General features: G+C 36.2%; 1 protein-coding gene across 1 annotated transcript in view; it reads left to right on the top strand.

Annotated features, from left to right (window-relative positions):
- ZNF510 (zinc finger protein 510) overlaps positions 1-23100 on the top strand; it is a 35975-nt gene extending 12875 nt beyond the window's left edge. Inside the window, exons 3-5 of the mRNA XM_045042474.1 lie at positions 18371-18497; positions 18795-18890; positions 21021-23100. Coding sequence (XP_044898409.1) covers positions 18371-18497; positions 18795-18890; positions 21021-22633 — 1836 coding nt within the window. The 3' untranslated portion in view covers positions 22634-23100. The remainder of the gene's footprint in view (positions 1-18370; positions 18498-18794; positions 18891-21020) is intronic.
- Positions 23101-24683: the final 1583 nt, after the last annotated feature.

Below are 24683 nucleotides of genomic sequence, written 5' to 3'. Positions count from 1 at the left end.
AATGTTTATTTTCAAGAGAGAGAGAGAGACAGAATGTGAGGGGGGAGGGGCAGAGAGAGAGGAAGACACAATCCAAAACAGGCTTCAGGCTCTGAGCTGTCATCACAGAGCCTCATGTGGGGCTCGAACTCACGAACTGTGAGATCATGACCTGAGCCAAAGTTGGACACTTAACTGACTGAGCCACCCAGGCACCCTGAGTTTGATAAGTTCTTTATAGATTTTGGATACTAACCCTTTATCTGATATGTCATTTGCAGATATTTTCTCCCATTCCATTGGCTGCCTTTTAGTTTTGCTGATTGTTTCCTTCACTGTGCAGAAGCTTTTTATTTTGATGAGGTCCCAATAGTTCATTTTTGCTTTTGTTTCCCTTGCCTCTGGAGATGTGTTGAGTAAGAAGTTGCTGCGGCCAAGGTCAGAGAAGTTTTTGTCTGCTTTTTCCTTGAGGATTTTGATGGTTTCCTGTCTTACATTTAGGTCTTTCATCCATTTCGAGTTTATTTTTGTGTATGGAGTAAGAAAGTGGTCCAGGTTCATTTTTCTGCATGTTGCTGTCCAGTTTTCCCAGCAACACTTGCTGAAGAGACTCTTTATTCCATTAGATATTCTTTCCTGCGTTGTATAAGATTACTTGGCCATATGTTTATGGGTCCATCTCTGGGCTCTCTATTCTGTTCCATTGATCTGTCTGTTTTTGTGCCAGTACCATACTGTCTTGTACTATTACAGCTTTGTAATACAGCTTGAAGTCCAGGATTGTGATGCCTCCTGCTTTGGTTTTCTTTTTCAGGATTGCTTTGGCTGTTTGGGGTCTTTTCTGGTTCCATACAAATTTTAGGATTGTTTGTTCTAGCTGTGTGAAGAATGCTGGTGTTACTTTGATAGGGATTGCATTGAATATGTAGATTGCTTTGGGTAGTATTGACATTTTAACAATATTTGTTCTTCCTTTCCAGGAGCATGGAGTATTTTTCCATTTTTGTGTGTGTGGGTCTTCTTCAGTTTCTTTCACAAGCTTTCTGTAGTTTTCAGTGTTTAGATTTTTCACCTCTTTGGTTAGGCTTATTCCTAGGTATTTTATGGGTTTTGGTGCAGTTGTAAATGAGATCGGTTCCTTGATTTCTCTTTCTGTTACTTCATTATTAGTGTATAGGTATGCAACCGATTTCTGTGCATTGATTTTATATCCTAAGACTGCTGATTTCATGGATCAGTTCTAGCAGTTTTTTGGTGGAATCTTTTGGGTTTTCCATATAGAGTATCATGTCATCTGCGAAGAGTGAAAGTTTAACTTCCTCCTTGCCAATCTGGATGCCTTTTATTTATTTGTGTTGTCTGAATGCTTAGGCTAAGACTTCCAATACTATGTTGAAAAACAGTGGTGAGAGTGGACATCCTTGTCGTGTTCTTGACCTTAGGGGGAAAGCTCTCCATTTTCCCCCCCATTGAGGATGATATTAGCAGTGGGTCTTTCATTTATGGCTTTTATGATCTTGAGGTATAATCCTTCTATCCCTATTTTCTTGAGGGTTTTTATCAAAAAAGGATGCTATATTTTATCCAATGCTTTCTTTGCATCTATTAAGAGGATCATGTGGTTCTTCTCTTTTCTTTTATTGATGTGATGCATCACATTGATTGTTTTGTGGATATTGAACCAGCCCTGCATCCCAGGTATAAATCCCACTTGGTCGTGGTGAATAATTCTTTTAATGTATTGTTGCATCTGGTTGGCTAATATCTTGTTGAGGATTTTTGCATCCATGTTCATCAGGGAAATTGGTCTGTAGTTCTTTTTAATGGGGTTTTTTCTGGTTTTGGAATCAAGGTAATGCTGGCTTCATAGAATGAGTTTGGAAGTTTTCCTTCCGTTTCTACTTTTTGGAACAGCTTCAAAAGAAAAGGTGTTAAGTCTTCTTTAAATGTTTGGTAGAATTCCCCTGGAAAGCCATCCAGCCCTGAACTCTGTTTTTTTTTAGGAGATTTTTGATTATTAATTCGATTTCTTTATTGGTTATGGATTTGTTCAAATTTTCTATTTCTTCCTGTTTCAGTTTTGGTAGTTTATATGTTTCTAGGAATTTGTCCATTTCTTCCAGATTGCCCATTTTATTGGTATATAATTGCTCATAACATTCTCATTATTGTTTATATTTCTGTGTGGTTGTGATCTCTCCTCTTTCATTCTTTATTTATTTGGGTCCTTTCCTTTTTCTTTTTGATCAAACTGGCTAGGGGTTTATCAATTTTGTTAATTCTTTGTTCTTTCAAAGAACCAGCTCCTGGTTTTATTGATCTGTTCTACTGTTTTTTGGGTTTTTTGTTTGTTTGGTTGGTTAGTTTCGATAACATTGATTTCTGCTCTAATCATTGTTATTCCCTGTCTTTGCTGATTTGGGGTTTTATTTGCTGTTCTTTTTCCAGCTCTTTCAGGTGTAAGGTTAGGTTGTATATCTGAGACCTTACTTTCTTCTTTAGGAAGGCCTGGGTTGCTACATACTTCCCTCTTAGGACTGCCTTTGCTGCGTCCCAGAGGTTTGGGACTGTGGTGTTATCATTCTCATTGGCTTCCATGTACTTTTCAATTTCCTCTATAACTTCTTGGTTAGCCCTTTCATTCTTTAGTATAGGATGTTCTTTAGTCTCCAAGTATTTGTTATCTTTCCAAATTTTTTCTTGTGGTTGATTTCAAGTTTCATAGAAGTGTGGTCTGAAAATATGCATGGTATGATCTGTCTTTCTGTACTTGTTGAGGGCTGATTTGTGTCCCAGTATGTGATCTGTTCCGGAGAATGTACCATGTGCACTCCAGAAGAATGTGTATTTTGCGGCTTTAGGATAAAATGTTCTGAAAATATCTGTTAATTCAGATCCCTCCGGTCCAGTGTGTCATCAAAGCCATTGTTTCCTTGTTGATTTTCTATTTAGATGATCTGTCCATTGCTGTAAGTGGGGTGTTGAAGTCCCCTACCATTATGGTATTATTATCAATGAGTTTCTTTATGTTTGTGATTGATTTACATATTTGAGTGCTTGCATGTTTGGATCATAAATGTTTACAATTGTTAGATCTTCATGGTGGATAGACCCTTAATTTTGATATAATGCCCTTCTTCATCTCTTGTTACAGTCTTTAGTTTAAAATCTAGATTGTCTGATATAAGTATGGCTGCTCGGGCTTTCTTTTGGTGACCATTAGCATGACAAATGGTTCTCCATCCCCTTACTTTCAATATGAAGGTGTCTTTAGGTCTATATGTTTCTTGTAAACAGCATATAGATGGATCTTGTTTTCTTATCCATTCTGTTACCCTCTGTCTTTCGATTGGAGCGTTTAGTTCATTGACGTTTAGAATGAGTACTAAAAGATAATGAATTTATTACCATTACATTGCCTGTAGAGTTGAAGTTTCTGGTGGTAGTGTCTGGTTGTTTCTAGTCTTTTTTGCTTTTGGTCTTTTTGGTTTGTTTGTTTGTTTTTTTTTTTTTTTTTCATCTTTTCTTCCCTCAGAGTGGGGGAGGAACCCTTTGGCGGGAAGGTCGCGCCAAGCAATGGTTGGGTGCTGGTCTGCCCCCAGGAACGTTTGCAGGACCATGCTGCTGCAGATGCCCAGAGACTGTGGCTGGGTGCCAGTCTGACCCAGAAAAAGTTCCCGCGATCATGTAGCCACAGCATTTCAGGGATTATGGTAAATCACAGCACACATCTGGCATCAGACTTCACCCTCAACATCAGCAAAATGTTGTTCTCTGGGGTGTGCTGGGACCTTTGCCTGTGGGGAGGCCGCAGAGCTTCTACCAGATGTCCTCCCAGCACGGGAATTGCCTCTCCCTGTGTGGCCGGAGGACCCCTCAGACCTTGATCTCTGCTCCTGGGGATTGGCCCTTCCCACCAGAGCACCGCCAGGTATCAGAGCTGCAGCGTTTCAGACTCAGCACTCCCCCTGTTTATAGAGTCTTAATGGAATTTAAACCCTCTCCTTTCTCCTTTCCTTCTTTTTTGTTCAGTCCCTTGCAGCTGTTTCCACTCTTCCTCTTTTTCTCCAGCTGCTTTCAGGGGTGAGGGGGAGTGCTTCCCATACTCTTCCCCCACCCACCAACCCATCTCTGTCCTCTCTCAGCAAGCAAAAAAAGCTCCCTTCCTTCTGCAGCTCTCTCTTCCCCAGTTAACCTCTCCACACTGTGTACCTGCCGAGTTCTGTGATTTAAGTTGTCCAGATTGTTGTGTTAATCCTCAAATCAGTTTTCTAGGTGTGCAAGATGGTTTGCTGTTGATCTGGCTGCATTTCAGGGATGAGAGATGCAAAAAAACTTCCATGCTGCTCTGCCATCTTGGCCCCCTCCCTTGACTTTTTTTTTAAATAATATTTTTTGATGAGCCAAGTTCTTAAATTTAATACAGTTCAGGATCAGTGTTTTCTTTAATAATAGTTCTTTGTGTGTCTGCTTGAAAGATTGTTCCCTTTTCCAGGAACACACGAATATTCTCCTATGTTCTTAGTAGATGCTTGATTATTTGAGCTTGATCCACCTGGAAGTGTTTTTGTGTGTAGTTTAAGGTAAGTGTCAAGATTTATATTACTATATGGATATACAGTTGCACTACCACCGTTTGTTGAAAAGACCATCCTCTGTCCACTGAGTTGTAGCAAGGCCTCTGTTGTCAATCCAGTGACCACATATATATATATGTATATATATGTATATATGTATATATATATATGTATATATGTATATATATATGTAGATCTCTGTCTAGACTGTGTATTCTCTTCTTTTGATCCAATTATTTTTCTTTATCCTACTACTTCACAGTTATAATTATTATTGCATTACAGTAAGTTATGAAATATGGTAGTGTAAGGCCTTAAAGTTTTACTTCTTCAAAAAATTTATTGGCTAACTTAAGACCTTTGCATTTTCATAGAAATTTCATCTGTTTCCATAGCAAATCCTGCTGGGTAGTTTTTCAAAGTAGAGGTGAAGCCTTTGACATGTGTCATTAGATTTATTCCTATGTATTTTTTTCTATTTTGATACTATTATAAATAATACATTTTTAAAAATTTTATTTTCTAATTTATTATTGGTTTATTAAAATACAGTGGGTTTTTAAATACTGATCTTATATCAAGGCATTTTGTTAAATTTACCTATTCTAGTAGCTTATTTGGAGATTCTTTTGGATTTTAAATATGCACAATCATGTCTTTTGCAAATAAAGACATTTTTACTTCCCTCCTTTCCAATCTTTATGTCTTTAATGTCTTTTTAAGCCTTATTGTCTTTCTAGTACAGTGTTGAATACAAATTATGATAATAGAAATCCTTTCGTTACACCTCAATTGAGGGAGGAGAAAGTATTCAATATTTCACTGTTGAGTCTGGGTTTAACAGTAGGATTTTTACACACACCCTTTGTTAGAGTAAGGAAGTTCTCTTTCTGTTTTTAGTTTCCTGAGAGTTTTTAATCATACATAGATATTAAATTAGTGAAATGCTTTTTCTACATCTAGTGAGATAATAATACAGTTTTCTTCCTTTATTCTGTTATAGGGATGAATTATATTGACTGATTGATTTATCAGTGTTTAATCTTGGATTCCTGACATAATTCCTACCTGGTCATAAAATATTCTCCTTTAATATGTCTCTGGGTTCAGTTTGTTAGTATTTCAGTTAGTATTTTTGAATGTGCATTAATGGAGAGATAATTGGCCTGAAATTTTCATTTTATGTACTGTGTTGGTCAGGTTTTGGCATCAATATTATGCTCCCATAAAGTGAGTTGTGAAGTGAGTCCTTATTTTTGGTTCTCTGGAAGAGTTTAAGATTGCTGTTAATTCTTCCTTAAATGTTTGGGAAAATATACTGATAAAGCAACATGGCCTTGGAGTTATTTGTAGCTGGTTTTTAATTATAAATTCAGTTTCTTTAATAGATATTAGAAAATCTAAATAATCCTATTTTTAGTGTCCTTTTTTTAGCTTTACGGACATATAATTCACATACCATACAATTCATACATTTCAAGTATACAATTCAGTGGGTTTATTTTTTTATTTTTGAAAGTGTTTATTTATTTTGAGAGAGAGAGAGAGCATGAGCAGGGGAGGGCAAAGTAAGAGTGATAGAGACAATCCCAAGCAGGTTCTACTCTGTCAGCATAGAGCCTGTCACAGTGCTCAATCTAAAACTGAGAGATCATGACCTGAGCTGAAATCAAGAGTTGGGATGCTTAACTGAGTAAGCCACCCAGGCTCCCATCAGTGTTGTTTTTTTTTTTTTTTTTTAGTATATTCACTGTTGTGCACTCATCACCACAATCAATTTTTAGAGTATTTTCATCACCTAAAAAATTCTGTACCATAAGTTATCATCCCCCTATCCCAACATGCCCCACCCCAGCCAAAAGCAACCACTAATCCATGTTTTGTCTCTATAGATGTGTCTAGTGTGAACATTTTAAATAAATGAATTGTGTGATGTATGGACTTTGTGACTGTTTCTTTCACTTAGCATATTTTTAAAGTTTCAAGGTAAGGCTGTACCACATTTTGTTTATCCATTCAGCTGATGGACATTTGGATTGTTTCTATCTTTTGGCTGTTGTGAATACTGCTGCTATTAACATTCAAGACATATGTACATATATACAAAATATATGTATACACACATATACATACAAATTTTTGTGTGAACACCTGTTTTTCATTTCTTTCTAGAAATTTTTTAATGTTTTATTTATTTTTGAGAGAGAGAAAGAGAGCACAAGTTGGGAAAGGGCAGAGAGACAGACACCGAATCTGAAGCAGGCTCCAGGCTCTGAGCTGTTAGCAGAGCCTGATGTGGGGCTCAAACTCACAGACTGTGAGATCATGACCTGAGCACAAAGTCAGATGCTTAACTGACTGAGCCACCCAGGTGCCCCACCTGTTTTTCATTTCTTTGTGGAATAAATATAGAAGTGGAGTGACAAGGTTATATGTTAGCACTACATTTGTGTTATTCAGGAACTGCCAAGCTGTTTTCCACAACTATACCATTTTGGATTTACACTGACAGTGTATTAGGGTTCCAATTTCTCCACATTGTCACCACTACTTATTATTTTCCTTTTCTTTTTTTAAATTATGGCCATCTTAGTGATTATGAAGTAGTATCTCACTGGAGTTTTTTGTTTGTTTTGTTTTAGAGAGTGAGCATAGCCAGGGAGAGAGAGAGAAAGACAGAATCCCAAGCAGTTTCCGTGCTTAGTGTGAAGTCCATCACAGGGCTTAATCCCATGACCCTGGGATCATGATCTGAACCAAAATCAAGAGTCAAATGCTCTATCGACTGAGACACCCAGCTCCCCTTTATTGGAGTTTTAAGTTTTGATTTGCATTTTCCTGACAATAACATTGAGCATCTTTTCATGTGCTTATTGGCCATTTGTGTGTCTTCCTTAAGGAAATGTTTGTTCAAATTCTTTGCCCATTTTTTAATTAGATTATCCTTTAGTTCAGATATAAGAGTTCTTTATGTATTTTGGCTACTAGATGTTTATTAGGTATGTAATTTATGAATATTGCCTCCCATTCTGTGGATTTTCTTTTCACTATCTTGATAGTGTTCTTCAGTGAACAGGTTTTTAATTTTGATTTAAGTCCAGTTTATTTTTCTCAATTTTCTTGTGCTTTTGGTGTAATATTCAGGAAAGTATTGCCAAATCCAAGGTCATGAATGTTTACCCCTGACTTCTTCTAAGAGTTTCATAGCTTAAGCTCTTAGATTTAGGTCTTTACTCCTTTCTGGGGTAATTTTTGAATATGGTATCAGGACTCCAACTTCTTTCTTTTACATGTGGCTATCCTGTTTTGCCAGCATCATTTGTTGAAAAGACTCTTCTTTCTCTATTAAATGATCAATTTATTTGTGGGTTTATTTGTGGACTTTCAATTCTGTTGCATGGATCCATAAGTGTTTTTATGCCAGTACCACACTGTCTTAATTATTGTTTTTCATAGTTAAATTTTGAAATCTGGAAGTACAACTCCTCCAGCTTATTTCTTTTTCAAGTTTTTTTTTTTTTTACTATTCAGGGTCCCTTGCAATTTCATATAAATTTTAGGATCGATATTTATGCAAGGATTTTGACACAGGTGTCATTGAATGAAAAACAAAGCCATTGGGGTTTTGATACAGATGTCATTGAATCTGTAGATCGCTTTGGGAAGTATTGCCATCTTAACAATATTAAATCTTCCTGTGGTATATATATACAATGGAGTATTACTCGGCAATCAAAAAGAACGAAATCTTGCCATTCACAACTGCGTGGATGGAACTAGATGGTATTATGCTAAGCGAAATTAGTCAGAGAAAGATAAATATCATATGACCTCACTCATGAGGGCTTTAAGATACAAAACAGATGAACATAAGGGAAGGGAAGCAAAAATACTATAAAAACAGGGAGGGGGACAAAACATAAGAGACTCATAAATATGAAGAACAAACAGAGGGTTACTGGAGGGGTCGTGGGAGGGGGGGATGGGCTAAATGGGTAAGGGGCACTAAGGAATCTACTCCTGAAATCATTGTTGCACTATATGCTAACTGACTTGGATGTAAATTAAAAATTAAATGTAATAAATAAATACTTTTTAAAAAATTAAAACTTCTGGGGCGCCTGGGTGGCGCAGTCGGTTAAGTGTCCGACTTCAGCCAGGTCACGATCTCGTGGTCCGGGAGTTCGAGCCCCGCGTCGGGCTCTGGGCTGATGGCTCAGAGCCTGGAGCCTGTTTCCGATTCTGTGTCTCCCTCTCTCTCTCTGCCCCTCCCCCATTCATGCTCTGTCTCTCTCTGTCCCAAAAAATAAATAAACGTTGAAAAAAAAATTAAAAAAAAAAATTAAAACTTCTAATTCATGAGCATAGGATGTTCTTCCATTTATTTAGATTAAAAAAAATTTTTTTAACGTTTATTTATTTTTGAGATAGAGAGAAACAGAACATGAACAGGGAGGGTCAGAGAGAGAGAGGGAGACACAGAATCTGAAACAGGCTCCAAGCTCTGAGCTGTCAGCACAGAGCCTGACACGGGGCTCAAACTCTTGGACGGTGAGATCATGACCTGAGCTGAAGTTGGATGCTTAACCGACTGAGCCACTCAGGCGCCCCGATTTAGATTTTTTTAATACATTCAGCAAAATTTGCTAGTGTTGAGTGCACAAGTTGTATACCTTCTTGGTTAAATTTATGCATATTTTATTTTTTATTCTCTTGTGAATGGAATTGCTTATTTTTTTTTATTGTTCATTGCTAGTGTATAGCAATACAATGGTTTTTGAGTTCATCTTAAATCCTGAAAATGTTCTGAATTTATTTTATAGGTCTAGTAGGTTTTTTTAATAGATTCTTTAGTGTTTATATTTTAAATACATATATTTATACATTAGATCATGTGGTCTGTGATTACAGATGGTTTTATTTTTTCCCTTTCTAATTTTGAGGTCTTTCTTTTTATCTTGCCTATTTTCTCTGGCTAGAACTTCCAGTATAATAAATAGAATTGTTTAGGGGCGTTTGAGTGGCTCAGTTGGTTAAGCATCCAAATTTAGCTCAGGTCGTGATCTCATGTTCATGAGTTTGAGCCCCATGTCGGGCTCTGTGCTGACAGCTCAGAGCCTAGAGCCTACTTCAGATTCAGTGTCTCCCTCTCTCTCTCTGTCCTTCCCCTGCTCATGCTTTGTCTCTCTCAAAAATAAATAAACATTAAAAAAAATTTTAGTAAAAAAAAATAAATAGAATTGGTTACAGCAGACATCCTTGTCTTATTTTTCATTTTTGGAAGGAAACCTTATATTTTAGAATTGTGTTGATGTTAGCTGTGGGTTTATCATAAGTGCTTTTTTTTTTCCCAGTAAATTCTGCCTGCAATGTGGGACTTGAACTCAAGACCCTGAGATCAAGAGTCGAATGCTCAATTGATTGAGCTAGCCAAGCCAGGTGCCCCATAAGTGCTTTTTATTTTGTTGAGGAAGTTCCTTTTTATTCCTGCTTGTTGAGTGTTTTTATCATGAAGTGATATTGGATTTTGTCAAATACTTTTTCTGCATCAACTGAGATGATCATGGTTTATTTCCTCCATTCTGTTACTGTAGTATGTTACATAGATTGATTTTCATTTGGTGAGCCATGTTTACATTTCTGGGATAATCCTTCTTGGTCATGGTGTATAGTAATCATTTTGATATATTGCTAGATTCTGTTTGCTAGTATTTTGTTGAAGAGTTTTACATCTGTATTCATAAAGGATATTTATCTTTAGTTTGTGAATTCTTAGTCTGACTTTAGTGTGAAGTAATTCATAGAATAACTTAGGAAATGTTCCCTCTTCTATTTCTGGAAGAGTTAGAGATAGATTTGTATTAATTCTTATATGTTTGATTGAACTTAATCAGTGAAGCCATCTGGTCCTGAGCTTTTCTTTATTGAGAGGTTTTTAATTTACCAATTCAGTCCTATCCTATGGATCTGTTCATATTTTCTATTTCCTTTTGAGTCAGCTTTAGTAGTTTGTATGTTTCTAGGAATTTGTCCTTTTCCTCTCAGTTATGTAATTTGTTGGTGTACAGTTGTTTATAGTACTCTCTGATAGTCCTTTTTGTTTCTGAAAGGTCAGTAGTAATGTCCCCCATTATTTCTGATTTTAGTAATTTGAGTATTCTTTTTTTTCTTGGTCTACCTAAAGGTTTATCAATTCTGTTGATTTTTCAAAGAACCAGCTTTGTTTTGTTGATTCTATTGTTCTTCTGTTCTTTATTTTTTGTTTGCTCCAAACTTTATTATTTCTTTCCTTCTTAAGGTGTACACTTAGGTTATTGATTTGAGATTTCTTTTAAATGTAGGTGTTACAGCTATAAATTTCCCTGTAACCACTGCATTAGCTGTATCTCATGAGTTTTGGTGTATGCTGTGTTTTCATTTTGTCTCAGAGTATTTTGTAACTCCCTTGTGAGTATTCTTTGATCTTTGGGGGTTTTTTTGAGTCTGTTGTTTCATTTTCACAGATTTTTTAATTTTCCAGTTTTCTCATTGATTTCTTGTTTCATTTTATTTTGGTCATAGGAGATATTTTATATGTTTTTAACCTTTAAAATGTATTGAGGGGCACCTAGGTGGCTCAGTTGGAAAAGCGTCCAACTCTTGATTTTGGCTCAGATTACAATTTTACAGTTTATTGGATCTACACCTCCATTGAGATTCTCTCTCCTTCACTCTCTGCTCCTCCCCTGCTCATCATCTCTTTCTCTTAAAACAAATATTTTAAAATGTATTGAGACTTGTTTTGTGGCCTAACATTTAATCTATACTGGAGAATGTTCCATATGTACTTGAGAAGAATGTGTATGCTGCCAGTGTTGGCCTGAGTGTCTTTGTAGATAATTATCTTCATATCTGCCTTGGCCCAGTTGATATAGTGTTGTGTAAGTGTGTTTTTCCCATATTGGTCTTCTATCTAGTAGTTCTATTCATTATTAAAGTGAAACATTAAAATCTCCCAACTGTTATTGTTGAATTGTTTGTCTTTTTAATTCTGTCAGTATTTTGAAGCTCTGTTGTTAGGTATGTGTATGTTTATAATTGGTGTATTGTCTTCATGTGTTGACACTTTTACCATTAATAAATGTCCTTTTTCTCTCCTATTTTTGTCTGAAAGTCTATTTTGTCTAATCCTATTTATAGGCAATCCAGGGCTCTGTTGGTTACTGATTACATAGTATATTTTTTACCAGTATTACTTTCAAGCTATTGTGTCTTTAAGTGTAAAATGTCTCTAGCAGATAGGATATAATTGGATAATGTTTGTTTTTTTAATTTAATTCTTTTTTAATTTACATCCAAATTAGTTAGTGTATAGTGCAACAATGATTTCAGGAGTAGATTCCTTAGTGCCCCTTACCCATTTAGCCCATCCCCTGTCCCATAACCCCTCCAGTAACCCTCTGTTTGTTCTTCATATTTATGAGTCTCTTATGTTTTGTCCCCCTCCCTGTTTTTATATTGTTTTTGTTTCTCTTCCCTTATGTTCATCTGTTTTGTATCTTAAAGTCCTCATATGAGTGAAGTCATATGATATTTGTCTTTCTCTAATTTCACTTAGCATAATACCCTCCAGTTCCATCCACATAGTTGCAAATGGCAAGATTTCATTCTTTTTGACTGCCGAGTAATACTCCATTGTGTATATATATATATATATATATTTATATATATATATATATATATATTCCACCTCTTTATCCATTCATCCATGGATGGACACTTGGACTCTTTCCATACTTTAGCTATTGTTGATAGTGCTGCTATAAACATTGGGGTGCATGTGTCCCTTTGAAGCAGCACACCTGTATCCATCCCATGGATAAATACCTAGTAGTGCAGTTGCTGGGTTGTAGGGTAGTTCTATTTTTAATTTTTTGAGGAACCTCCATACTGTTTTCCATAATGGTTGCACCAGCTTGGATTCCCATGGATTATGTTTTTTAATCCATTCTGCCAGTCTCTGCCTTTTAATTCAAGTATTTAGCTACTAACATTTAATGTGATTACTGATAAGTAATCATCCATTGAGACATTTCTTTTCAGTCTGTGATTAAGTCTTTTTTGTTTCTCTACTTCACATTTTTTTTTTACTTCTTTCATGTTGAATCAATATTTCCTAGTATACCATTATAATTACTTTGTGTGCCTTTACTACATTTTTTCCTATTAATGGTTACCTCATTGATTACAATTAACATCTTATGACAGTCTTGTTCAGATGAATACCAATTTCAATAATCTATTAAAACTTTCTACCTTGGGGGGCGCCTGGGTGGCGCAGTCGGTTAAGCGTCCGACTTCAGCCAGGTCACGATCTCATGGTCCGTGAGTTTGAGCCCCGCATCAGGCTCTGGGCTGAGGGCTCGGAGCCTGGAGCCTGCTTCCGATTCTGTGTCTCCCTCTCTCTCTGCCCCTCCCCCATTCATGCTCTGTCTCTCTCTGTCCCAAAAATAAATAAAAAACGTTGAAAAAAAAAAAATTTAAAAAAAATAAAAATAAAACTTTCTACCTTGTTGATTACAGTTAATAACTATGACAGTCTTGTTCAGATGAATACCAACTTAGTTTCAACAATACACTAAAACTCCTCTATAGTTCCAGCCCCTTCTGCTTTGTGGTTTTACTAAATTACAATTTTATGTATTGTGTGTACATTGTGTGAGATTTCTAATTACTGCTTTAAGCAGTTGTCTTGAAATCATATAGGAGAAAAATAAATACAGCAAATACAGTGGCTTTTGTATTTTCACCTGTGTAGTTACTTCTACCTATATGGTTTTCTTTATTCATGTGGATTTGAGTTATAATCTAATGTATTCTCATTACAGCCTGCACGACTTCTCTATTAATAGTTCTTATATGGCATGTGTAATTTGACAGATTTTCCGAGTCCTTGTTTATCTGGGACTGTCGTAATTTCTTCTTCGTTTTTGCTGAATGCTGTCTTGATTGATAGACTTTCCTTTCAGCACTTTAAATGTGTCATACCACTGCCTTCTGGTCTCTCTGGTTTCTGATGACACATCAACTGTTAATCATATTTGGGAATCTTTAGAAGTGATAAGTCACTTCCCTTTTGCTGCTTTCAAGATTTACCCTTTGTTTTTCTGCCCCTTCTGCTCTCCCCTTTTACTCCTCTCTTGTGGATGTTGCTATGTTTAAATGTTTGATTGTGTCCTACAGGTCCCACAAAAACTGAGGCTTTTTGTTCATTTTCCCTATTTTTACTATCTTCAGATTGTATCAGCTCAGCAGGTTTATATTCAAATTGGCTGATTCTTCTGCATGCTCAGATCTCCCTTTGAGACCTCTAGGGAATTTTTTACTTCAGTTATTTTACTTTCATGTTTCAAATTTTCAAATTCTAAAATTTCAGAATTTTAGTTTACTTTTTCATTACATATCTATTATTTCTCTTTATTTATATTCTTTATTTGGTGAGACTTCATTACCATACTTTCTTTTGGTTCTTTAGATGTGGTTTTCTTTAGTTATTTGTATATATTTGTATATATATTTATTATTTGTATATATTTCTTTAGTTATTTGTATATATTTAAAACAGTTTATTGAAAGTCTTTGTCTAGTAAGTCCAGTGTCTGGACTTCCTCAGAGGCAGGTTTTACACTGTTTCATATATAGTTTAGGGTTTTCTTTTTTTTTGTGTATGAGCCATACTTTTTCATTTGTAGGTCTCAGATTTTTATTGAAAACCTGACATTTAACATATAATGCGCCAGGGTGCCTGGGATGGCTCAGTCAGTGGAGTGTGGGATTCTTGATCTTGAGGTTGTGAGCTGGAGCTCCACGTTGGATTGAGAGAGTACTTAAAAAATAAAATCTTAGGGGCGCCTGGGTGGCTCAGGCAGTTAAGCATCCAACTCTTGATTTTAGCTCAGGTCATGGTCTCATGATTTGTGGGATCGAGCCCTGTGTCAGGCTCTGCACTGGAGCCTGTTTGGGATTTTCTGTCTCTCTTTTCTCTCTGCCCCTCCCCTGCTTACATGTGCACTCTCAAAATAAATAAGTAAAAACTTTAAAAATATATAAATAAGTAAAATCTTAAAATATGTATGTCATATATCACCTGAGTATCACCAACCGCTGCTGCTGTTATTTGTTTAGTGACTCTGTTGAACAGAATATTTACAACCTATATTCTTTGTCATATGTGGCCACTAAAGTCTCTACTCCATTAGCTAAATATCAGCAATTGCACAATGATTTCCTTAAATATTTATAACCAGTAAGTCTCCAGTCTTTGCCAAGATGCTCTATATGTTGGGATATGCCTTCAACAGTAGCTTGATATTTTGTATTCACTTTCACTTTTCTTTCAGAGTCTCAAGGTTAATCAGAGGCAAATTTAGTACCTTCTCAGATATTTTCCTGAATATGCACATAGCCCAGAGGATGTGTGCCACCTTCTACATTCCCAGAGATACGTCTGAGCTTTTCAAAGCCCCTTCTGGATATACCATGTTCCAGCTTTTCCCTTTAAGCTTTTAATTAGACTGTTTTCCTTAATTGTTATAAACTGCCTGAAGTAGCTGTGATGGTAAACAGTATCCCTTTTTTTTTCATTAACTAATGTCATGTCCTCAGAGAAAATGCTGTTTGCAGTGTGTGAGCTTTAAGTCATGTCAAATGAAGATAGCCTTATGAGTGGAATGTTCCAAACAGGTCAAATAATGACAGTTCTCTGGAAGTGGGGCTCATCTTCTAATTTAACCTCAGTCTTAGGCACTAAGAACTTGCATCTCACCATTTTATTACTTGGGAAAAATAGGGCATATGGGTCTGGGCAACATTTTGGTAGTGTCTGCCATTGCTCTTCCCTTACCACAAAATGATACTATCAGTGGCCTCAAGGTGTGTGTTTTATTTACTTTTCCCTTACAGATTAAGTGTTCTGTAGTGGAAATAAGCAATATGGATCTGAGTGGATTTAAACAATAACTCTTTTCCCCCTATACTAGCCAGCATCACATGGGGCAGAAAGGGACTTCCTCTTAATTGTGCCTCAATCCTCTCTGTGACATATTGGGTTCCTGGAGAAAATCTCACAAAAAGGTACAAATCACACCATGTCTGTGACACACATCCCCAGGGACTTCACACTCTAACATTATGCACATGGGTCTTTAGCAGGTTGTTAAATTTTTTCTACCTTTATCTTCCTATTATCTTATGTGAAGTTTGGTAGCATAAGGTCCAGTAAGCAAACAGGTGGGCTCTGATTCTCCCTACAGTGCTTATCTCTCTCCTCATTTCAAGCTATTTGTTATGCAATTTCATTTATCTGATGATTTTTTTAAAATACCTTAATTTCCAACCTGCCCAGCTTGTTCTTGTTTTAAGGATGTTAATGCTGCTCTTTTCAGCTCTCTATATCTCTGAACTAAAAGCCAAAGTCAAACTATATGTTTGTAATCTTTTCTAATTTGGTGAGACTTACTATTTTTATTTTTAATATACAAAATGCGCCAGAAAATATTTTGATTAGATTATCCTATATGTTTCAGTTACTTAAATTTGTTATTTATGTCATGTAAATCTTCTGTGTCAGTGGTCAACAAATTTTATCTGTAAATGTCACATAATAGGCTTTGTGTGAGATAGGATCCCTAGAAATACTGAACTCTACAGTTGTAGGGCTATAGCAGCCATTGATAACATAACAAATGAACATGACTGTGTTCCAATAAATTTTTATTTACAAAATGAAAACAGGGGCACCTGGTGGCTTAGTCAGTTAAGCATCCAACTTTGGGCTCAGGTCATGATCTCACAGTTCATGAGTTCAAGCCCCACATCAGACTGTGCTTACAGCTGGAGCCTGCTTCAGATTTTGTGTCTCCCTCTCTCTCTCTGCCCCTCCCCTGTTCATGCTCTGTCTCTCTCAAAAATAAATAAAGATTAATTTTTTCTTTAAATGAAGAAAAACAGTGGGCCAGACTTTTCCTCTTGGCTGTTGCTGATCTCTTTCTAAATCTCTATTGTTTTGTTTTGTTTTTTTCTGCTTGCCCTCTGAGTTGAGAGTTGTGTTGAAATCACCAGTTATAATTATGGATCCCTCTATAACATTTCTGTTAACTTTTGTTTATACATAATTGATTCTCCCTATTCTCAGTGGTTATTTTCTATAAAATCACTATGAGCACTGAATTAGCAAATACTGAATCATTGTTCCTAGGGGAAGTACAGGGTTAAGTTCCTGTGAGTTTCCAGTCACAACATTTTGGTCCACCATTCAATATGCAGTCTTATTTAATGTGTGTTTCTTTTTAAAAATACCTTATTTAATATATTGTTGATTCACGAGCAAGAACTAACAGCCATCTGCATGATAATTCTCAAAGTTTATCTAACACACTTGGTTTCTCCCTAAGGCGTATCACAAACTTCCTGCTCTTGGGAACACTAGACCGCATTTCTGCATTACGCAGGGGTGGGGGAGCATTTTAAAAAGTGAAAACACTAAGAAAAAGCACAAAAATGCCAAGAATGCACTAAATAGACTGCAAAAAAAACATCTGTCAAAGCATTATCTTGTTCAGTTCCAGCTGGAAAAACATGTGCTGGGCACTCAAATTTTTTTAACCATTCTGCAAGTGTCCATAAATCCTGCAAAATCATAACTATTGAGGTTAGAAGTAAATTTTAGGTGAATTTGCAGATACAGAATCAGTGAATAATTAGGATTGACTGTATTTGGAAGCTGTGCTTTCAAATGCATACCAAATTATGATATCTTCTGTTAAAAGGATCATAAATTGTTATTATGTTTTATCATACTTTCTTACCTTTATTTTTTTTCATGTTAATATAACCATCCAACTTACTTTTGCCTCATAATTACATGTATTTTTTTCCATTCTGTTATTTTCAATCTACAATATATCCCTCTCTATTAATTGTGGGGGGGGGGGGTTGTTGTTTTTAAGCTGTTAATCTTTCCTTTAATTGGACTGGTTTAGCCCAATGGTTGGCAAACTTTGCCTCTAATGGGTCAGATAGTAAATGTTTTCACATTTTATAGTCCTAAGGTCTCTGATGGGAGTACTAGGCTCTGCTGTTACAGCACAAAAGTTACCATGAACAGTACAGAATGATTGGCTGTGTGTGTGGTTATGTTGCAATAAAAACTTATTTAAAAAAGTGGCAAGCTGGATTTGGCCACAGGTCATAATTTGCCGGCCCCTACTGTAGAATATACCCAGGGTAGTATATTGGGGTGTGGGATAAAAATTGGAGGAAATTTATCATTTGTGCTTTAAAAAATTTTAAGACAAAAGTTTTACTAATATACTTATTGATAGTACATGTGTAGAACTCATAAAAATACAAAAATTAAGTTAGGGGTGCCTGGCCGGCTCAGTCAGTTGAGCATCAACTCTTGAACGTTTTTACTAGTTGAGTAGTTCTGAAACAAACTTAAAATTATCAGGGTGCCTGGGTGGCTCAGTCAGTTAAGCATCTGACTCTTGATTTCAGCTCAGGTCATGATCTCACAGTTCATGGGTTCAAGCCCCACATCAGGTCCTATGTTGACAGTGTTCTTAGGATTCTCTCTCTCTCCCTCCCTTTGAGCCCCTCCTCCCTCCCCCCCTTAAATAAACATTTCAAAAATTAAAGTTAAAATTAGATTCAAAAAAGCATCCTTTATATTCATTTTAAACTCTTTACAGTAAACATAAGAATGGTTTTTAGGGGTATTTTCTTTGTTACCTAATTATGAACACTTCACATTGAGCAGAAATGTACTGTTGCAGGCATCAGTGTCATTCAAGGACGTGACTGTGGAGTTCACCCAGGAGGAGTGGCAGCAAATAGGTCCAATTCAGAGGACCCTGTATAGAGATGTGATGCTGGAGAACTACAACAACCTGGTCTCAGTGGGTGAGCATATAAGTGTAACTTACCCTCATCACACCACATGGAAAGTATTTCCTTTTTCTACACCAATACACATGAATACTTTATTTAGATTTTAATGTTATTTAAGCATTTCATTCAGGAATATAAAATTATTAGCTATGCCCTTTTGAAGATAAAAGGAGCGTTTTGTTAGCTCTCCATGATAAATCCAAACCAGGATCTTCAGGATGCAGCTCTTGAAGCTCTATCTTTTTTACACTTTTGGAGACTAAAAAGCTCATCATCTGTCCTAAGTACTCCATTGTTCCCTGTTTACAGGGAACTGCATTTTCAAACCAGCAGTAATCTTCAAATTGGAGCAAGGAGAGGAGCCTTGGTTCTTAGAAGAAGAATTCTTAAACCAGAGCCACCAAGGTGAGTTACTGAGCACTAGCAGATAGAATTCTGTAGGGGTAGTTAGACTCCAGAAGGTCAGTTTGGTGATAAAAACCTTTATATTTCAAGACTTTTCTTTTAGGCTCAAAGGTACAAAAAGCACCAATCAAAAGAAAACGATTAATAAACTTGACTACTTTAAAATTGAGAACTTTGTTTATAAAAGATACCACTAAAAGGATGAGAAGACAAGCCACAGAGTAGCAGAATATGTATATAGTACAAGTAACCTAGAAAGGATAAGTATCCTGAAAATGTAAAAACTTCCATAAGTCAACATAGGAAAAGGTGGCAACCCAACTAAAAAATAAGTGAAAGACTGAACAGGAACTTTCAAATGGCCATTAAATCTTTGAAAATGTGTTCAGTCTCATTAGCTTTCATGGAGTGCAACATAAAATATAAAGTGTTATGAGAGATGTATGAGGTGACATTAACAAGTTTGGCAAAGCCAAGTCCTGATGAAGATGTGAAATATTAAAGAATCTTACTCACTAATGGAAAATGTAAATTGGTAAAACCACTGTGTTATCAGAAGGATGTTATCAAATCATGGTAAAGTTCTATATAACTTGTAACCAAGGAATTCCTTTCCTAACTGTATACCCTACAGAAAGGCTTGATTGTATTCTCTAGAATAAAGAAAACAGTATTTGTGGCAATATTGTTTGTTTTTGTTTAAAATTGGGTGCATCAGCAGTAGAATGAAAAAATAGTTCTATTCCTTAAGGGATAATTAGCTATATAATATTAAGCAAAAGAAACCAAACAATATAAGTATGCATGTATGGTTACATTTATGTAAATGTCAGAAATGCAAAACTCAATTACATTTTTAGGAATTCATTTTTTGATGGTAAAACCACAAAGAAAGCCAAGGAAACAATTATATAAATATTTGGAGAGTATGAACTCTTAAGCATGAATAAGTTGTAACTGGGCAGAGACAAATAGGGATTTTTGCAGAGCCATTTTGGGTTCTGTTTCTTGACCTGGTTTCTAATTACACCAGTGTTCACTCGGTACTGTTAAATTGCACATATAAGTTTTATGCAGATGTAAATCATGTTTCATACTTAAGAGAGTGAAGAGATGAACCAAAAATAAATGATATTTACAACTCATAAAAGCCTCAAAGGAAGAGCATCTAGAATTCATAAATGATTTGGAGCTTTCTTAAGTGCCATCTCTGCAGTAAGGCCTTCCATGATACTCCATTTAAAATTGCACCCCTTGGAATTCCTGGCTGGTTCAGTCAATAGAGCATGTGACTCTTGATCTCGGGGTCCAGAGTTCAAGCCCCACACTGGCCACAGAGCGTACATACTTGCATACATATATAAAATATACCCCTCACATCAAATTGAAATGTGGAAAATTAGGATGAGGTGATCAGGTACACTTATTCAACTTTGATAAAGGAACCACAGCAGGAATTGAGCAGTGAATCTAATTTAGTTGCAAAAATGGATTTTTCTTTCATCTTTTTTCACTTGTTTGTATTTCCATAACTTATAAGATGGTTAGAGTCTGAGCTATAAACTTCTTAATCATGAGGAATCTTGTACTCAATTTTAATTTGATGTTGAAGGATTTAATGAAAATAAAGGATATCAAATTGGAAGCATAGACTCTTGAGTATTTTACCAGTATGGCCTCTAATAGTGTAGGGCTATATAATATACTTCCTCAAAGCAAACTCTTCTTCTGTCGGGCCTAGCCCATCAGTGTTCATTATCTCCTAATTTTTTTGTTAATTAATACTAATTTTTTTGTACTTAAGTTTATATAGTCCAGTTGGGTTCATCCCATTATCTGATTTTCCTGCTCCCTAAAATAACCACTCCTGTAAAAGTCTATTCAATTTTATCATTCTCCACCCTGGTAGGAAAATCCAATTTATTACAACCCAAATAAAGATATGTATTTATTACTAGTTTCCTCTCTCATTTTCACTGTATTGTTTTTTAAAGCAGAGTGAAGATATACACACAAATTATTTAATCTTAAAAAAAACAAAAAGTGAAATATAATATAAGTTATATGTCTGTGTCCCAGCCATAAGAAATGTAAGATTTATAAGATGTTTTCAATTTATCTCCATTTTAGAAGATTACAGAGATGATTACCTGATCAAGAGGAACAAGAAAATCAAAGACAACCACTTTCAGGAAGTAATATCCATTGATAATAAACTATTGACTGGAGAGGAAGAGGAAATTTTGGGAAAACAGTTTAATCTGCACATAGCTCCTGTTTCAACAAAAATGTCCTGTAAATATGACTCATGGGGAGTAAATTTGCAAAATATTTCCCAATTTATCATTAATAATAGAAACTATTCAACAAAAAAACCAGATTGCTGTAGTGTATGTGAAAATTTGTCTTTCAAAATTAAGTTTGAGAGAAGTCACACTGGAGAGAAGTTATATGAATATAATAGAAGTGGGGAAGCTTTCAGTTATAAGGAAAATCCTCCTGAGAGTCAAAAGTGTCAAACGTTGGAGCAAGCTTTTAAATATAATGAAATTGGAAAAACCATCTATGATGAGGCTGCCTGTGTTACACATAAGAATATTCACACAGGAGAAAAATCCTATAAAAATGATGGATTTAGGGGAAAAAATGAAAAAACAACTGTCTTTAACTATAAAACAACTGGGACAGGGGAGAAATACCCTCATCTTAACCAATGTGGGAAATCCTTCTGTGAGAAGTCAGCTCTCAAGGAATACAATAAATTCAACATGGCTGTGAAACATGAATGTAATGCAAGTGGGAATAATTTCTACAGGAAGTCATACTTCACTCAACCTCAGATACCTGTCACAGAAGAGAACTCATTAGTATGTAATGACAGAAGACAAACTGGGGATAAATCCTTTGAATATCATGAAGATAGGAATTCCTACCACATATCAGCCCACAAAGTACGACAGCGAAGTCACTCTGAAGTAAAACCCTATAAGTGTAATGAATGTGGTAAATCTTTCTTTCAAAAAGGACATCTCATTCAACATCAGAGAACTCACACAGGAGAGAAACCATTTGAATGTAATGAATGTGGAAAAACCTTCTCCCAGAAGTCACACCTCAGTACACATCAGAGAATTCACAGAGCAGAAAAACCCTATAAGTGTAATGAATGTGGGAAAACATTTGTCCAGAAGTCAACCCTCAGGGGACATCAGAGAATTCATACAGGAGAGAAGCCTTATAAATGTAGTGAATGTGGGAAAACTTTTGTTCAAAAGTCAACCCTCAGAGATCATCACAGAATTCACACAGGAGAGAAATCCTTTCAGTGTAATGAATGTGGGAAAACTTTTGGTCAGAAGTCAAACCTCAGAATACATCAGAGAACACATAGTGGTGAGAAAACATATCAGTGTAACGAATGTGAAAAATCGTTCTGGCGAAAAGACCATCTCATTCAACATCAGAAAACACACACAGGAGAGAAACCTTTTAAATGTAATGAATGTGGGAAAACTTTTGCCCGGACATCAACCCTTAGAGTGCATCAAAGAATTCATACTGGGGAGAAACCATTTAAATGTAATGAATGTGGGAAAAAATTTGTCCGGAAGGCAATCCTTAATGATCATCAGAGAATTCATACAGGAGAGAAACCTTTTCAGTGTAATAAATGTGGGAAAACTTTTGGCCAGAAATCAAACCTCAGAATACATCAGAGAATTCACAGTGGTGAAATCTTATAAATGTAATGAATTTGGAACATTGTCTAAGAAGTCAACCCTAAATATTTACCAGAGAATTCAGGGAGGGAGGGAAATCCTGTTGATATAATAACTGTGGAAAATCATTGTGGCTGAAAGACCAATCCATTTGACTCCAGAAAATCCACACAAGAGAGGAACCACATACATATGAATGTAGGAAAACCTTTATCCAAAAAGCAACCTTGAATATATATCAGAGAATGCACACAGACTGATACTCCTTTCAAGATACTATGGAAAGCCCTCTTGAAAGAAGCCATGCCTTTTAAGATAACTCACACATAATTGTCTGGGTCTCCCTTTCCTCCAAATAGGGCTGGTGGACTTTGAATGTTCATGTTGTATGCCATATCTAGTTCTGACAAAAGACCTCCCTGACAAACTACAGGGATACTGTCAGAATAAAACAGAGATGACCCAAGACAACCTTGGGTATCATGCTTCAACATGGCACAGCTTTTATAAGATAAAAGGGTGCCTGGAATATGTGGAACAAAATTCTCATTCCCATCTTTACCATTTGAACATTTTATAATTAAGAAGTAAGCTTTTGTTCTATTAAGCTCTTAAATGTTTAGGTCTATTTGCTTTTGAACATAATTTAGCCATCCCTCTGCTGGGGAGGTAGAAAACTATTTGAGTAAGCCAAGCTTATGTCAGCCAGCGGGTATAACACTTACTAAAGTTTGGTGTTGGGAGGAGTCTCTCAAAGATCATCAGAGAATTCATTAAAAAAAAAATCACCTTCTTTCAATGTAATGAAATAAATAATACACCTGTAACAGGGCTTTCGATGAACCAAAAGGTTGAAAGGTTTTTTGGTTAAAATATGAGTATACCTCATGCAACTAAAGTAAATGTGGCTTGTTTAATGTCATGAAGCCACTCTCCTTCCACACTTCCTTTTACTTCCATATACCCCAACATTCACTTCTTTAGGGGAGAGAAATTTTCCTGTCTCCAAAGGGGACACAAGGCCATTAACACCCACCCAAGTATTTGGGGGAACTTTGAGGGAGGAAAGGGGTCCAAACTTTTCTGGATCTAGGAGATACAAGTGCCCAAGTCAACATCTTATCAATTTCCATGGGATTAGAGGGTATCTAGATTTAGAAAATGTTTTTAGGGCAGGGTTTACAGTAGGGAAGGGAAATGAATTTGATCTTGGAATAAAGGAGGCCCTTTAGGCCAGTACAGTATACTGGGATTATTTCTAAAGTATAGTAGGAATGTGTTCTATGCTATACTTCCCCTTCCCATAACTCAGAGGAGATTCTCCTAGTCATGAAAAGTTGTGTGTAAACAAGATAACTTTGAGGCCTCACAGCCCTTAATGACTACTTTGGGCTTCAAGTCTCTGTGACTTGTCATTCTGTTGATTGGAATTTCTAGCAAAAGGAGATGCCCTTGGGATGGGGGAGAAGGGTTATTTGACTTGATACCCTAATGAGGCTATGAAGTATACTCCTTTTGTAAAGCAGCCATTAGCTTACTCTTGGGCTCTTTTACACTAGACACCTGACTCTGACTTGATATTCCAATTTTAGGGTGTCATCTTGGACTTAACTGGCTAATAAGATGTAAAGTACTCAGGCCTCATACCTGTGTAAAATGCACATGGTATATTTAAGTATACAGCTGTCCTGGTCCCAGAAGTATCTCAGCTGTACATGAGGTGATAGCAGCTATCCCTTACAGAGGAAATTTATCCCCCACTCTGCTGCATGAAGCAAAGCTACTGGCTCAGTAGGGCCCTCAGTTCATAGAGGTTACTCTAATTGGGCCTGTTTCACTGAAAGGCTAGTGAGAACCACTTGGGCACTGTGACTAGTCAACCTTATTGCCATTAATGCAGACCTAAAAATTGATGTGGCTGATCCTCTCAAGGGGCAGGACACAAGGATGTTCTTAACTCTAGCTGATATTCCCTTTGATACAACTTCTGGCATTTTTATTTTGGGTTCTTACTGTGCCTAGCTGCTTGACCCACTGGCAGTAAAACTGCAGACTGACAAAAGCACCCCTTTTT

The sequence above is a fragment of the Felis catus genome, chromosome D4, assembly GCF_018350175.1.
Source record: "Felis catus isolate Fca126 chromosome D4, F.catus_Fca126_mat1.0, whole genome shotgun sequence".
Taxonomy (NCBI): Eukaryota; Metazoa; Chordata; class Mammalia; order Carnivora; family Felidae; genus Felis; species Felis catus.
Note: the sequence above shows the minus strand (reverse complement) of the source record. Positions and strands in the feature narration are given on the sequence as shown.